The sequence below is a fragment of the Pelodiscus sinensis genome, unplaced genomic scaffold (genome assembly GCF_049634645.1).
Source record: "Pelodiscus sinensis isolate JC-2024 unplaced genomic scaffold, ASM4963464v1 ctg97, whole genome shotgun sequence".
NCBI classification, from domain to species: domain Eukaryota; kingdom Metazoa; phylum Chordata; order Testudines; family Trionychidae; genus Pelodiscus; species Pelodiscus sinensis.
In genome coordinates this window covers 186757-203153 of record NW_027465982.1, presented here as the reverse complement: position 1 = coordinate 203153, position 16397 = coordinate 186757, and the positions used below count along the sequence as shown (strand labels likewise).

The window sequence follows — 16397 nt, the reverse complement described above, 5'->3', positions numbered from 1 at the left end:
CGCCTGGGGGCTGTGGGTTGGGGGGGGGAGACCAGTAGGGGGCTCAGGACGGCCGAGCTGGCCCCGGCGAGTGACTCATTGATCCCTTCTGCCCCCACCCTGGCTCCTCCCAGCTCCGGGTCCCCGCGCCACGTGCGAGCTGGGAACCGGCAGCTGCCGGGGCCCCTCGTTCACCCCTCGCGCTTTCCCCTCTGCAGCGGCCGCGAGGTCGGAGCTGGAGGCCGGGCTGGGGCTGAAGATTGTGCAGACGGGCGTGGGGCAGGTAAGCAGAGACCCGCCGGGCTCCTTCCCGCCCCGGGGGCAGCAGAGTGCCAGGGGGCAGGTCTCAGTGCCGGGCTCCTGGGGGCAGCAGAGTGCCAGGGGGCAGGTCTCAGTGCTGGGCTCCTGGGGGCAGCAGAGTGCCAGGGGGCAGGTCTCAGTGCCGGGCTCCTGGGGGCCGTGGCTCGGGGGAGACGGGCTGCAGCAGGGACTTGCAGGGCAGCCATCTGGGGCTGGCTCGCACCCGGCTCCTGGCTCCTCCGCTGCAGGGCCGGCTGCAGGCCCTCGTGGGGCTGGTGTGAAGAGCCGCTGGACGGCCGCTCACATGCAAAACTTCAGCTCCAGCAGGCCCTGGCTGTGCGGGTGCGTGTGGGGCTGGGCGGCTCCTTCAGGCCTTCTCAGCCCCCGGGTGCAAGGCGACTGCAGACAAGCTGGCGGGGTCGGGGGGGCGGCTGCCGTCTCTCCTCCTCTAGCAGGCGGGTTTTCCTTCCGCAGCCCCAAGCACGGGCTGCCGGCCGGGGCGCCTCCGAGCCTGCCCCGCGGCCGGGCCGATCCCCCGCCTGCTCTCAGGGCTCAGGAGCAGCGTGCGGCCGGGCCGTCCCATGGGCCAGGCGGTGCATTACCCAGCTGGCTGTGGGTGTCACCCGGCCGCTGAGCACGCCTCGGACGGACAGACAGACAGACAGACACCTACCCGCTCCGCTGCTCGGCCGCTGAGCACGCCTCGGACAGACAGACGGACAGACAGACAGACCTACCCGCTCCGCTGCTCAGCCGCTGAGCACACCTCGGACAGACAGACAGAGAGACAGACACCTACCCGCTCCGCTGCTCGACCGCTGAGCACGCCTCGGACAGACAGACCTACCCCTTCCCCTGCTCGGCCGCTGAGCACGCCTCGGACAGACAGACAGACCTACCCGCTCCGCTGCTCGGCCGCTGAGCACGGCTCGGACAGACAGACCTACCCCTTCCCCTGCTTGGCCGCTGAGCACGCCTCGGACAGACAGACAGACAGACAGACAGACCTACCCGCTCCGCTGCTCGGCCGCTGAGCACGGCTCGGACAGACAGACAGACAGACAGACAGACCTACCCGCTCCGCTGCTCGGCCGCTGAGCACGGCTCGGACAGACAGACAGACAGACCTACCCCTTCCCCTGCTCGGCCGCTGAGCACGCCTCGGACAGACAGACCTACCCCTTCCCCTGCTTGGCCGCTGAGCACGCCTCGGACAGACAGACAGACAGACAGACCTACCCGCTCCGCTGCTCGGCCGCTGAGCACGGCTCGGACAGACAGACAGACAGACAGACACCTACCCGCTCCGCTGCTCGGCCGCTGAGCACGGCTCGGACAGACAGACAGACAGACCTACCCCTTCCCCTGCTCGGCCGCTGAGCACGGCTCGGACAGACAGACCTACCCCTTCCCCTGCTTGGCCGCTGAGCACGCCTCGGACAGACAGACAGACAGACAGACCTACCCGCTCCGCTGCTCGGCCGCTGAGCACGGCTCGGACAGACAGACAGACAGACCTACCCCTTCCCCTGCTCGGCCGCTGAGCACGCCTCGGACAGACAGACAGACAGACACCTACCCGCTCCGCTGCTCGGCCGCTGAGCACGGCTCGGACAGACAGACAGACAGACACCTACCCGCTCCGCTGCTCGGCCGCTGAGCACAGCTCAGACAGACAGACAGACAGACACCTACCCGCTCCGCTGCTCGGCCGCTGAGCACGGCTCGGACAGACAGACAGACAGACAGACACCTACCCGCTCCGCTGCTCGGCCGCTGAGCACAGCTCGGACAGACAGACAGACAGACACCTACCCGCTCCGCTGCTCAGCCGCTGAGCACAGCTCAGACAGACAGACAGACAGACACCTACCCGCTCCGCTGCTCGGCCGCTGAGCACAGCTCGGACAGACAGACAGACAGACACCTACCCGCTCCGCTGCTCGGCCGCTGAGCACGGCTCGGACAGACAGACAGACAGACAGACACCTACCCGCTCCGCTGCTCGGCCGCTGAGCACAGCTCGGACAGACAGACAGACAGACACCTACCCGCTCCGCTGCTCAGCCGCTGAGCACAGCTCAGACAGACAGACAGACAGACACCTACCCGCTCCGCTGCTCGGCCGCTGAGCACAGCTCGGACAGACAGACAGACACCTACCCGCTCCGCTGCTCGGCCGCTGAGCGCGGCTCGGACAGACAGACAGACAGACAGACACCTACCCGCTCCGCTGCTCGGCCGCTGAGCACAGCTCGGACAGACAGACAGACACCTACCCGCTCCGCTGCTCGGCCGCTGAGCATGCCTCGGACAGACAGACAGACAGACAGACACCTACCCGCTCCGCTGCTCGGCCGCTGAGCACGCCTCGGACAGACAGACAGACAGACAGACACCTACCCGCTCCGCTGCTCGGCCGCTGAGCACGGCTCAGACAGACAGACAGACAGACAGACACCTACCCGCTCCGCTGCTCGACCGCTGAGCACGGCTCGGACAGACAGACAGACAGACAGACACCTACCCGCTCCGCTGCTCGGCCGCTAAGCACGCCTCGGACAGACAGACCTGCTGTGACGGCGCATTGGGGTTCCCCCGACCCTGCACCCCTGTAGCAGCATGAACAGACTCCCCCAGCCAGTAGAACGGGGGGTTGTTGCTCCTCCAGGACACAGCCCAGCACAGACGTGAGGTGGCTACAGGAGTCAGGGCCAGGATTCCTCAGCCCCCTTGAGATGGGTCCCTGGGCCCCGAGATTCCAGCCTCTCCTCAGACTGGTTCCTTCATGGTTCCAGCCCCGGACTGACCCTTCCCCCAACCCTCACTTCCTGGTTCCCTGGCTGCCCCCACTCCTCTGGCCGGTCACCTGACTTAGGCAGCCCCCCGCTGGGCCGTGCTCACAGGCAGAGGCCAGTAGGGGTCAGTCACAGCCCAGCACAGCGCTGACACCGCACAACATGTGGGTGAGTCCGTGGGAACCGCACAGCCCAGTGCAGGGGACCCGGGTCACAGAGCAGACCCCCCCGGCCGCTGAGCACGCCTTGGACAGAGAGACCCGACCACTGAGCATGCCTGGGACAGACAGACCTACCCACCAGAGTGACAGACAGACCTGCCCCTGGCCCAGGGGGTCCGGGAGCTGCGGCTGGCTGGCCAATACCGGCTCTGCATGGCTGGCGCGGCGGGACTGGCCTAACCCCGGGCAGTTTTACGATTTAATGCCCAGGACCCGCCAGCGAGCCCCGCCGGGCCCCTGCTCCGCAACAGGCCTGGGCCACGCCTGGCTGTCCCTGCTCCCAGCCCGCAGCCGGGTGTGGGGCTGGCACTGGGGCCTCGCGGTCACAGCCTGTTCTCCCCCGGTCCCACTCAGTGTTGGTCGCCCTCTGTCCTGCGTCCCCGCGCTGCTCCCCGGGGTCTGCCCCAGGCCTCCCTGATGCGGCTGGGCACAGGGCCTGGGCGTCGGTTGCTGCCCCAGGCCTGCTGGCACCGGCTCTGCCCCACCTCCCCACTTCCACCCGGAGCTGGCCTGTCACCACGGGGGCTGCCCCAGGCTGCCGAGAGCCTGCGCGGGCTCCGGGTGGCCCAGTGCCAGGGAGGCGCTGCTGCCTTTCAGCATGCGGCTGGCCCAGCCCCTGGGCACCCCAGGAGCCACGTGGCAACGGCACCCCTGGAGCTGCATGGGAATGGCACCCCTGGAGCTGCATGGGAACGGCACCCCAGGAGCCGTGTGGCAACGGCACCCCTGGAGCTGCGCTCCTCCCTGCAGCTCTCTGCACCCCCTCCCGCAGCAAGCGCAGAGCAGGCTGCAGCAGCTGCCGGGGGGGGGACGAATGAGCCTGGGCAGGTTCATGGGGGGGGGGGGCGCTCGCTGCTCATGGCACCAACTGCGGGCGTCCCGGCAGCTCTCCAGTGGGCCCAGGAGCCTGTGGCCGGAGCAGGTGCCGCTAGGAGGGGCGAGCACGTTGACTCAGCTCCTGGAAGAGCTGCTGGAATTGCCACGCGCTGGTCGATGGGGGACGGCAGCGGGCGTGGGCCTGGCCCGGGGGATCCCCCGCAGCTCTGACTTTTAAATGCAGTTGACGTCGCCCGGCTCTTAGTACCTTTAGGAAGCAGAGGCGCCCCAGGCGATCCACTGGCCAGGGCCCCTGCAGTGCCTCTGCCTCCCCTACGCCCCGCGGAGGCTGCGGGCCCGGGGGTGGGGAGCGACGGGGACCGGACCAGCTGAGCTCACGCTTAGGCTTCCCCGACCCGTTCACCAAGCATCCCGAACATGGCAAAACCCCCAAAGAAGCGGGAGATAAACGTTGGGGGGGGGGGGGAGGTTGCTGTGCCTTTAAGAAGCCCCATGCTTCTTGCTTCCCCCGCCCTCGCCAGACGCAGCAGGGGAGGATCGTCCCCACCGCCCGTCCGAGAGCGACCGCAAATCCCGAACTTTGCGTGGCTGGGATTTCCTGGGGCTTCTTACTGAACAGGGGCCAGAAAAAACAGACTGTCCGGGCGAAATCAGACCCCCGGCGCCCCTGCTCCCTCTCCACAGGGCGGCCCCGCGGCTGAGCCGGGCTCTCATCCCCTCAAGCTCCCGCCCACGCCGGCCCCTCGGGCCCCCTTTGTGCATGGGGGGCAGGAGCTGGCCTAGCAGTGTCCCAGGCCGGGTGTCGCGCGGGGCCTGGGTGGCAGGTGGGGCGGGGGGGTCGCTGGCTTCCTGACTGCCAGGGTGGGGGGCTGGAGCAGCCTCGCGTGCACCTGTCCCAGCCCTTTGCCTCCCGGGGTGAGGCCTTCGCTGGCTCCGGGCGCGATGCGGACGTAGGAGGCGGGGCAGGCAGCCCCAGGCCCCGAACCCCCCGCACTCGGCTCCGGCCCGTCTCCATGTTTGAACAGCCCAGCCTGCCCCTTCGCCGAACCCCAGGGCACACAGCCCCACCCCCCCGTGTCTAACCCCTTCCCTTGGCCAGGGGAGAAGTGGCCAGGCCGGGCCTGCCCCCAGGGGCCACCCCCCACTGGGCAGTGCACCAGACACCGGCCAGTAGGGGTCACCCCAGCCCCACACGGCAACCAGGCCCTGCCCTGCACAGCCCCCCGCTACGTCACACGGGCCACCCCCCGCTGGGCAGTGCACCAGACACCGGCCAGTAGGGGTCACCCCAGCCCCACACGGCAACCAGGCCCTGCCCTGCACAGCCCCCCGCTACGTCACACGGGCCACCCCCCGCTGGGCAGTGCACCAGACACCGGCCAGTAGGGGTCACCCCAGCCCCACACGGCAACCAGGCCCTGCCCTGCACAGCCCCCCGCTACGTCACACGGGCCACCCCCCGCTGGGCAGTGCACCAGACACCGGCCAGTAGGGGTCACCCCAGCCCCACACGGCAACCAGGCCCTGCCCTGCACAGGCCCCCGCTACGTCACACGGGCCACCCCCCGCTGGGCAGTGCACCAGACACCGGCCAGTAGGGGTCACCCCAGCCCCACACGGCAACCAGGCCCTGCCCTGCACAGCCCACCCAGCCCGGTGTCCTGTCTGCCCCCGGCGGCCAGGGCCAGGTGCCCCCGAGGAGGGAACAGACGAGATCCCTCCCATCGCCCACCTCCAGACACACAGGCCAGGGGCCGGCCTGCACGCCCCAGTGCCTGCGGGGGTGGGGGATGAACCCAGCGTACAGCCCTTTGCTTCAGCCACCTCCACCTGGCTCCGCCTCTGCCCCGGCCCCTCGCGCCGGGCACAGCACCTCCGGGAGCCTTTCCTCCCCGCCGGCCGGCTTCCGGCAGGGCCTGTCGTTGCTAGGTACCAAACGGCCGGGCCGTCGTCTGGCCCAGACTCCAGATTTGCCGGCACCTAGTTCCCCGTGCAGCACATGGGGGAAACTGAGGCATGCACAATGGTTGTACAAAATATGGCCAGTTCCCACCCCACGCAGGGACTGTGGTGGAAGGGGAGAGGGCCCATCCTGCAGGGCGTCATGAGGGTCACCCCAGCTCCCCAGATGGGGCAGGTCTTGGGGATGGCCACAGCTCAGCACAGCTGCAGAGGACGGTCAGGGAGCAGGTGTGATGGACCAGGCCGGGTCTGGGCACCACTCAGGGCGAATTGCTCAAAACCAGGGCTCCTTGCAGCCCAGACTGGAGACCTTCCCAAACAGGCCACACACCAGCCACACCGAGCGCTTCACCTGCCAGTCCGGCCGGCAGGAACCTCTCAGACCCAGAGCCCGTATCCGTAGCCCCGCCCAGGCGTCACACACGCGCGAGTAGCACACCCAGAGCCCGTATCCGTAACCCCGCACAGACGTCACACACGCGAGTAGCACACCCAGAGCCCGTATCCGTAACCCCGCCCAGACGTCACACACGCGCGAGTAGCACACCCAGAGCCCCTATCCGTAACCCCGCACAGACGTCACACACACGCGAGTAGCACACCCAGAGCCCGTATCCGTAACCCCGCCCAGACGTCACACACACGCGAGTAGCGCACCCAGAGCCCGTATCCGTAACCCCGCACAGACGTCACACACACGCGAGTAGCACACCCAGAGCCCGTATCTGTAACCCCGCCCAGGCGTCACACACGCGCGAGTAGCACACCCAGAGCCCGTATCCGTAACCCCGCACAGACGTCACACACGCGCGAGTAGCGCACCCAGAGCCCGTATCCGTAACCCCGCACAGACGTCACACACACGCGAGTAGCGCACCCAGAGCCCGTATCCGTAACCCCGCACAGACGTCACACACACGCGAGTAGCGCACCCAGAGCCCGTATCCGTAACCCCGCACAGACGTCACACACACGCGAGTAGCGCACCCAGAGCCCGTATCCGTAACCCCGCACAGACGTCACACACACGCGAGTAGCACACCCAGAGCCCGTATCTGTAACCCCGCCCAGGCGTCACACACGCGCAAGTAGCACACCCAAAGCCCGTATCCGTAACCCCGCACAGACGTCACACGCGCGAGTAGCGCACCCAGAGCCCGTATCCGTAACCCCGCACAGACGTCACACGCGCGAGTAGCGCACCCAGAGCCCGTATCCGTAACCCCGCACAGACGTCACACGCGCGAGTAGCGCACCCAGAGCCCGTATCCGTAACCCCGCACAGACGTCACACACACGCGAGTAGCGCACCCAGAGCCCGTATCCGTAAACCCCCACAGACGTCACACACGCGCGCGTAGCACACCCAGAGCCCGTATCCGTAACCCCGCACAGACGTCACACACGCGCGAGTAGCACACCCAGAGCCCGTATCTGTAACCCCGCCCAGGCGTCACACACGCGCGAGTAGCACACCCAGAGCCCGTATCCGTAACCCCGCACAGACGTCACACACGCGCGAGTAGCGCACCCAGAGCCCGTATCCGTAACCCCGCACAGACGTCACACACACGCGAGTAGCACACCCAGAGCCCGTATCCGTAACCCCGCACAGACGTCACACACACGCGAGTAGCGCACCCAGAGCCCGTATCCGTAACCCCGCACAGACGTCACACACACGCGAGTAGCGCACCCAGAGCCCGTATCCGTAACCCCGCACAGACGTCACACACACGCGAGTAGCACACCCAGAGCCCGTATCTGTAACCCCGCCCAGGCGTCACACACGCGCAAGTAGCACACCCAAAGCCCGTATCCGTAACCCCGCACAGACGTCACACGCGCGAGTAGCGCACCCAGAGCCCGTATCCGTAACCCCGCACAGACGTCACACGCGCGAGTAGCGCACCCAGAGCCCGTATCCGTAACCCCGCACAGACGTCACACGCGCGAGTAGCGCACCCAGAGCCCGTATCCGTAACCCCGCACAGACGTCACACACACGCGAGTAGCGCACCCAGAGCCCGTATCCGTAAACCCCCACAGACGTCACACACGCGCGCGTAGCACACCCAGAGCCCGTATCCGTAACCCCGCACAGACGTCACACACGCGCGAGTAGCACACCCAGAGCCCGTATCCGTAACCCCGCACAGACGTCACACACGCGCGAGTAGCACACCCATAGCCCGTATCCGTAACCCCGCCCAGACGTCACACACGCGCGAGTAGCGCACCCAGAGCCCGTATCCGTAACCCCGCCCAGACGTCACACACGCGCGAGTAGCGCACCCAGAGCCCGTATCCGTAACCCCGCCCAGACGTCACACACGCGCGAGTAGCGCACCCAGAGCCCGTATCCGTAACCCCGCCCAGACGTCACACACGCGCGAGTAGCGCACCCAGAGCCCGTATCCGTAACCCCGCCCAGACGTCACACACACGCGAGTAGCACACCCAGAGCCCATATCCGTAACCCCGCACAGACGTCACACACACGCGAGTAGCACACCCAGAGCCCGTATCCGTAACCCTGCACAGACGTCACACACACGCGAGTAGCACACGCAGAGCCCATATCCGTAACCCCACACAGACGTCACACGCACACGAGTAGCACACCCAGAGCCCGTATCCGTAACCCTGCACAGACGTCACACACACGCGAGTAGCACACCCAGAGCCCATATCCGTAACCCCACACAGACGTCACACACACGCGAGTAGCGCACCCAGAGCCCGTATCCGTAACCCCGCCCAGACGTCACACACGCGCGAGTAGCACACCCAGAGCCCGTATCCATAACCCCGCACAGACGTCACGCACACGCGAGTAGCACACCCAGAGCCCGTATCCGTAACCCCGCCCAGACGTCACACACGCGCGAGTAGCACACCCAGAGCCCGTATCCGTAACCCCGCACAGACATCACACACGCGCGAGTAGAATGTATGTAACCCCCCTGAGCCCCCAAAACTCCCCCCTTGTCACATTGAACCAGTAACACCCGGCACTGAGCCCCCCTGTATGTAACCCCCCTGAGCCCCCAAAACTCCCCCCTTGTCACATTGAACCAGTAACACCCGGCACTGAGCCCCCCTGTATGTAACGCCCCTGAGCCCCCAAAACTCCTCCCTTGTCACACTGAACCAGTAACACCCGGCACTGAGCCCCCCTGTATGTAACCCCCCCTGAGCCCCCAAAACTCCCCCCTTGTCACATTGAACCAGTAACACCCGGCACTGAGCCCCCCCTGTATGTAACCCCCCTGAACCCCCAAAACTCCCCCCTTGTCACATTGAACCAGCAACACCCGGCACTGAGCCCCCCCGTATGTAACCCCCCTGAGCCCCCAAAACTTCCCCCTTGTCACATCGAACCAGCAACACCCGGCACTGAGCCCCCCTGTATGTAACCCCCCTGAGCCCCCAAAACTCCCCCCTTGTCACACTGAACCAGCAACACCCGGCACTGAGCCCCCCTGTATGTAACCCCCCTGAACCCCCAAAACTCCCCCCTTGTCACATTGAACCAGTAACACCCGGCACTGAGCCCCCCTGTATGTAACCCCCCTGAGCCCCCAAAACTCCCCCCTTGTCACATTGAACCAGTAACACCCGGCACTGAGCCCCCCTGTATGTAACCCTCCTGAGCCCCCAAAACTCCCCCCTTGTCACACTGAACCAGTAACACCCGGCACTGAGCCCCCCTGTATGTAACCCCCCTGAACCCCCAAAACTCCCCCCTTGTCACATTGAACCAGTAACACCCGGCACTGAGCCCCCCTGTATGTAACCCCCCTGAGCCCCCAAAACTCCCCCTTGTCACATTGAACCAGCAACACCCGGCACTGAGCCCCCCTGTATGTAACCCTCCTGAGCCCCCAAAACTCCCCCCTTGTCACACTGAACCAGCAACACCCGGCACTGAGCCCCCCTGTATGTAACCCCCCTGAGCCCCCAAAACTCCCCCCTTGTCACATTGAACCAGCAACACCCGGCACTGAGCCCTCCTGCATGTAACCCCCCTGAACCCCCAAAACTCCCCCCTTGTCACATTGAACCAGTAACGCCCGGCACTGAGCCCCCCTGTATGTAACCCCCCTGAGCCCCCAAAACTCCCCCCTTGTCACATTGAACCAGCAACACCCGGCACTGAGCCCTCCTGTATGTAACCCCCCTGAACCCCCAAAACTCCCCCCTTGTCACATTGAACCAGTAACACCCGGCACTGAGCCCTCCTGTATGTAACCCCCCTGAGCCCCCAAAACTCCCCCCTTGTCACATTGAACCAGTAACACCCGGCACTGAGCCCCCCCTGTATGTAGCACACCCAGAGCCCGTATCCGTAACCCCGCACAGACGTCACACACGCGCGAGTAGCACACCCAGAGCCCGTATCCGTAACCCCGCCCAGACGTCACACACACGCGAGTAGCACACCCAGAGCCCGTATCCGTAACCCCGCCCAGACGTCACACACGCGCGAGTAGCACACCCAGAGCCCGTATCCGTAACTCCGCACAGACGTCACACACACACACGCGAGTAGCACACCCAGAGCCCGTATCCGTAACCCCGCCCAGACGTCACACACACACGCGCGAGTAGCACACCCAGAGCCCGTATCCGTAACTCCGCACAGACGTCACACACACACACGCGAGTAGCACACCCAGAGCCCGTATCCGTAACCCCGCCCAGACGTCACACACGCGCGAGTAGAACACCCAGAGCCCGTATCCGTAACCCCGACCAGACGTCACACACGCGCGAGTAGCACACCCAGAGCCCGTATCCGTAACCCCGCCCAGACGTCACACACACGCGAGTAGCGCACCCAGAGCCCGTATCCGTAACCCCGCACAGACGTCACACACACGCGAGTAGCACACCCAGAGCCCGTATCCGTAACCCCGCCCAGACGTCACACACACGCGAGTAGCACACCCAGAGCCCGTATCCGTAACCCCGCCCAGACGTCACACACGCGAGTAGCGCACCCGGAGCCCGTATCCGTAACCCCGCCCAGACGTCACACACACACACGCGAGTAGCACACCCAGAGCCCGTATCCGTAACCCCGCACAGACGTCACACACGCGAGTAGCGCACCCGGAGCCCGTATCCGTAACCCCGCACAGACGTCACACACACGCGAGTAGCACACCCAGAGCCCGTATCCGTAACCCCGCACAGACGTCACACACACACACGCGAGTAGCACACCCAGAGCCCGTATCCGTAACCCTACGCACAGACGTCACACACGCACACCCAGAGCCCGTATCCGTAACCCCGCACAGACGTCACACACACACACGCGAGTAGCGCACCCGGAGCCCGTATCCGTAACCCCGCCCAGACGTCACACACACGCGAGTAGCACACCCAGAGCCCATATCCGTAACCCCGCCCAGACGTCACACACACGCGAGTAGCACACCCAGAGCCCGTATCCGTAACCCCGCCCAGACGTCACACACGCGAGTAGCACACCCAGAGCCCGTATCCGTAACACCGCCCAGATGTCACACACACGCGAGTAGCACACCCAGAGCCCGTATCCGTAACCCCGCACAGACGTCACACACACGCGAGTAGCACACCCAGAGCCCGTATCCGTAACCCTGCACAGACGTCACACACACACGCGAGTAGCACACCCAGAGCCCGTATCCGTAACCCCGCACAGACGTCACACACGCACACGCGGGTAGCGCACCCAGAGCCCGTATCCGTAACCCCGCCCAGACGTCACACACACGCGAGTAGCACACCCAGAGCCCCTATCCGTAACCCCGCCCAGACGTCACACACACGCGAGTAGCGCACCCAGAGCCCGTATCCGTAACCCCGCACAGACGTCACACACACGCGAGTAGCGCACCCAGAGCCCGTATCCGTAACCCCGCACAGACGTCACACACACGCGAGTAGCACACCCAGAGCCCGTATCCGTAACCCCGCCCAGACGTCACACACACGCGAGTAGCACACCCAGAGCCCGTATCCGTAACCCTGCACAGACGTCACACACACACGCGAGTAGCACACCCAGAGCCCGTATCCGTAACCCCGCACAGACGTCACACACGCACACGCGGGTAGCGCACCCAGAGCCCGTATCCGTAACCCCGCCCAGACGTCACACACGCGAGTAGCACACCCAGAGCCCGTATCCGTAACCCCGCCCAGACGTCACACACACGCGAGTAGCACACCCAGAGCCCCTATCCGTAACCCCGCCCAGACGTCACACACACGCGAGTAGCACACCCAGAGCCCCTATCCGTAACCCCGCCCAGACGTCACACACACGCGAGTAGCGCACCCAGAGCCCGTATCCGTAACCCCGCACAGACGTCACACACACGCGAGTAGCACACCCAGAGCCCGTATCCGTAACCCCGCCCAGACGTCACACACACACACACGCGAGTAGCACACCCAGAGCCCGTATCCGTAACCCCGCCCAGACGTCACACACACGCGAGTAGCGCACCCAGAGCCCGTATCCGTAACCCCGCACAGACGTCACACACACGCGAGTAGCACACCCAGAGCCCGTATCCGTAACCCCGCACAGACGTCACACACACACACGCGAGTAGCACACCCAGAGCCCGTATCCGTAACCCTACGCACAGACGTCACACACGCACACCCAGAGCCCGTATCCGTAACCCCGCACAGACGTCACACACACACACGCGAGTAGCGCACCCGGAGCCCGTATCCGTAACCCCGCCCAGACGTCACACACACGCGAGTAGCACACCCAGAGCCCGTATCCGTAACCCCGCCCAGACGTCACACACGCGAGTAGCACACCCAGAGCCCGTATCCGTAACCCCGCCCAGATGTCACACACACGCGAGTAGCACACCCAGAGCCCGTATCCGTAACCCTGCACAGACGTCACACACACGCGAGTAGCACACCCAGAGCCCGTATCCGTAACCCCGCACAGACGTCACACACGCACACGCGGGTAGCGCACCCAGAGCCCGTATCCGTAACCCCGCCCAGACGTCACACACACGCGAGTAGCACACCCAGAGCCCCTATCCGTAATCCCGCCCAGACGTCACACACACGCGAGTAGCACACCCAGAGCCCCTATCCGTAACCCCGCCCAGACGTCACACACACGCGAGTAGCGCACCCAGAGCCCGTATCCGTAACCCCGCACAGACGTCACACACACGCGAGTAGCGCACCCAGAGCCCGTATCCGTAACCCCGCACAGACGTCACACACACGCGAGTAGCACACCCAGAGCCCGTATCCGTAACCCCGCACAGACGTCACACACACGCGAGTAGCACACCCAGAGCCCGTATCCGTAACCCCGCACAGACGTCACACACACACACACGCGAGTAGCACACCCAGAGCCCGTATCCGTAACCCCGCCCAGACGTCACACACACGCGAGTAGCGCACCCAGAGCCCGTATCCGTAACCCCGCCCAGACGTCACACACACGCGAGTAGCACACCCAGAGCCCGTATCCGTAACCCCGCACAGACGTCACACACACACACACGCGAGTAGCACACCCAGAGCCCGTATCCGTAACCCCGCCCAGACGTCACACACACGCGAGTAGCGCACCCAGAGCCCGTATCCGTAACCCCGCCCAGACGTCACACACACGCGAGTAGCACACCCAGAGCCCGTATCCGTAACCCCGCACAGACGTCACACACACGCGAGTAGCACACCCAGAGCCCGTATCCGTAACCCTGCACAGACGTCACACACGCGTAGCACACCCAGAGCCCGTATCCATAACCCCGCACAGACGTCACACACACGCGAGTAGCACACCCAGAGCCCGTATCCGTAACCCCGCACAGACGTCACACACGCGAGTAGCACACCCAGAGCCCGTATCCGTAACCCCGCACAGACGTCACACACACACGCGAGTAGCGCACCCAGAGCCCGTATCCGTAACCCCGCACAGACGTCACACACACACACGCGAGTAGCACACCCAGAGCCCGTATCCGTAACCCCGCACAGACGTCAGACACACACACGCGAGTAGCACACCCAGACCCCGTATCCGTAACCCCGCACAGACGTCACACACACACGCGTAGCACACCCAGAGCCCGTATCCGTAACCCCGCCCAGACGTCACACACACACACGCGAGTAGCACACCCAGAGCCCGTATCCGTAACCCCGCCCAGACGTCACACACACACACGCGAGTAGCACACCCAGAGCCCGTATCCGTAACCCCGCACAGACGTCAGACACACACACGCGAGTAGCACACCCAGACCCCGTATCCGTAACCCCGCACAGACGTCACACACACACGCGTAGCACACCCAGAGCCCGTATCCGTAACCCCGCCCAGACGTCACACACACACACGCGAGTAGCACACCCAGAGCCCGTATCCGTAACCCCGCCCAGACGTCACACACACACACGCGAGTAGCACACCCAGAGCCCGTATCCGTAACCCCGCACAGACACCTTTATTCAGCGCTGGGGAGGCCACGTCTGGAGTGTTGCAGCCAGTTCCGAGCCCCCCACTGCAGAGGAGACGTGGGCGCAGTGGAGAGGGGCCAGCGGAGGCCACCAAACGATTTGGGGGCTGGAGCACACGACCTAGCGGAGGGGCTGAGGGATTCGGGTCTGTTCAGTCTGCAGAAGCGAAGAGCGAGGGGGGGTTGAGAGCAGCCGGCACCTCCCTGCAGGGGGGCCCAGAGAGGCTGGCGAGAGGCTGTTCTCGGGGCAGAACGAGGAGCGATGGGCTCACGTTGTGGCGGGGGGTCTAGGTTGGAGATCAGGACAAACTCTTTCCCTGGGGGGGGGAAGCGCTGGGCCGGGTTCCCTGGGGCGGGGGTGGAGTCTCATCCCTAGAGGTGTCCAAGTCCCGGCTGGACAGAGCCCTGGCTGGGCTGATGGAGTCGGGGTGGGTCCTGCCCTGGGCCGGGGGTGGGACGTGGCTCCTGAGGGCTCTGCCCGCCCTGGGACGCGAGGAGCAGCTCTGCCAAGGGGCGTCCCTTCACTAGGCTCTGCACAGCCCACAGGGCTCTGTCTGGGCATGGGGCGGCTGTGCTGCAGGGGGGGGTCTGCTCTGTGACCCGGGTCCCTGCGCTGGGCTGCGATTCCCACGGACTCACCCCCATGGGGATTGGCCTAGACACCCCGTCCCAGCCTGGGCAGGGAACAAGGCTCTTCCCCCGGGAGAGACAAAGGGAGGGAGGCGGAGATGGCACCTGGCTGGGGGCAGGGCCTGGGGGCTGGGCAGTTCCTGGCTGGGAAACATGAAGTGACCAGACTAAGCTGGGTGCTGAGCGGCTGGGGGGCGATGGACCCTCCCCCAAGGGGGCTGAGGCTGCCTGGCCCTGACTCCTGTAGCCACCTCCCGTCTGAGCCCTGGAGCAGCAACAACCCCCCGTTCTACTGGCTGGCGGAGTCTGTTTTGGCTGCTCTGGGGTCCCCGATGCGCCGTCACAGCAGCCAGCACCTGGCGCCCGGCACCGGGAAGTGCAGACATGGCGGGAGCCACGTTGTAGAGCGGCAGGGCCGGAGCAGCCGTGGGGGGGGCGTCGCTGGCCGTGCTGGGGTTGGATTTCCCTGGGCTGACAGTGGGCGGGGGGCCCTGCCCGTCCCCTCCACGGCGAGGCTGGACCCCTGGCTCTGTGCGGCCATGGGCAGGCCCGGCTCCCCTGGGGAAGGGGAGGGCGAGCACCGGGCTCTCAGCCCGTCCTGGGGCAGGGCCCTGGCCAAGGCTCAGCTCAGCCCCCGGTGCTTTTCCTGGGCCCGGGGCACAGCAGCAGGCATGCTGGGGAGCGCGCAGGCCGCTGGGGCGACGGGTGCAAAGGCGGCTTCCCTCCCGGGGGCGGCCCACGTTAAGCGCGATTGCTGCAGCCAAACCGGGAAGCTACAACTGGGGCGCGATTTGCACAACAGCCGGGAGGTGCCTGGGACCCAGGTGGCAGCCGGAGCCCTAGGAAGGGCCTGGAGCTCAGAGCCCGGCGCCAGCCCCCCCTTCTGCCTGCAGCCCCCGGCCCGCCACGGCCCCCCCGTCCTGCCATGGCCTCCTGGGGGCACCAGCACCGGCCCCCCCGTCCTGCCACGGCCCCCTGGGGCTGGGAGACAGCTGGGCCTGTCCTGCGATGGGAGCATCAGAGCAGGTGGGGGGCTGGCTGGGGGGCAGGGGCCTGTCCCCTCTGGGGGCTCTGGCTCCCCTCCAGCACTAGCCGCACTCCCCGAAAGGGCCCGGCTAGGTGCTGCAGCTGGCATGGCGCCATTGCCATGG

General features: G+C 66.0%; 1 protein-coding gene across 2 annotated transcripts in view; it reads left to right on the top strand.

The window, feature by feature from the left end:
* Positions 1–16397, top strand: part of PTPRN (protein tyrosine phosphatase receptor type N) — a 59607-nt gene that overhangs the window by 18366 nt on the left and 24844 nt on the right. For both annotated transcript variants that reach the window (XM_075917683.1, XM_075917682.1), the window contains exon 12: positions 198–262. In XM_075917683.1, coding sequence (XP_075773798.1) covers positions 198–262 — 65 coding nt within the window. The remainder of the gene's footprint in view (positions 1–197; positions 263–16397) is intronic.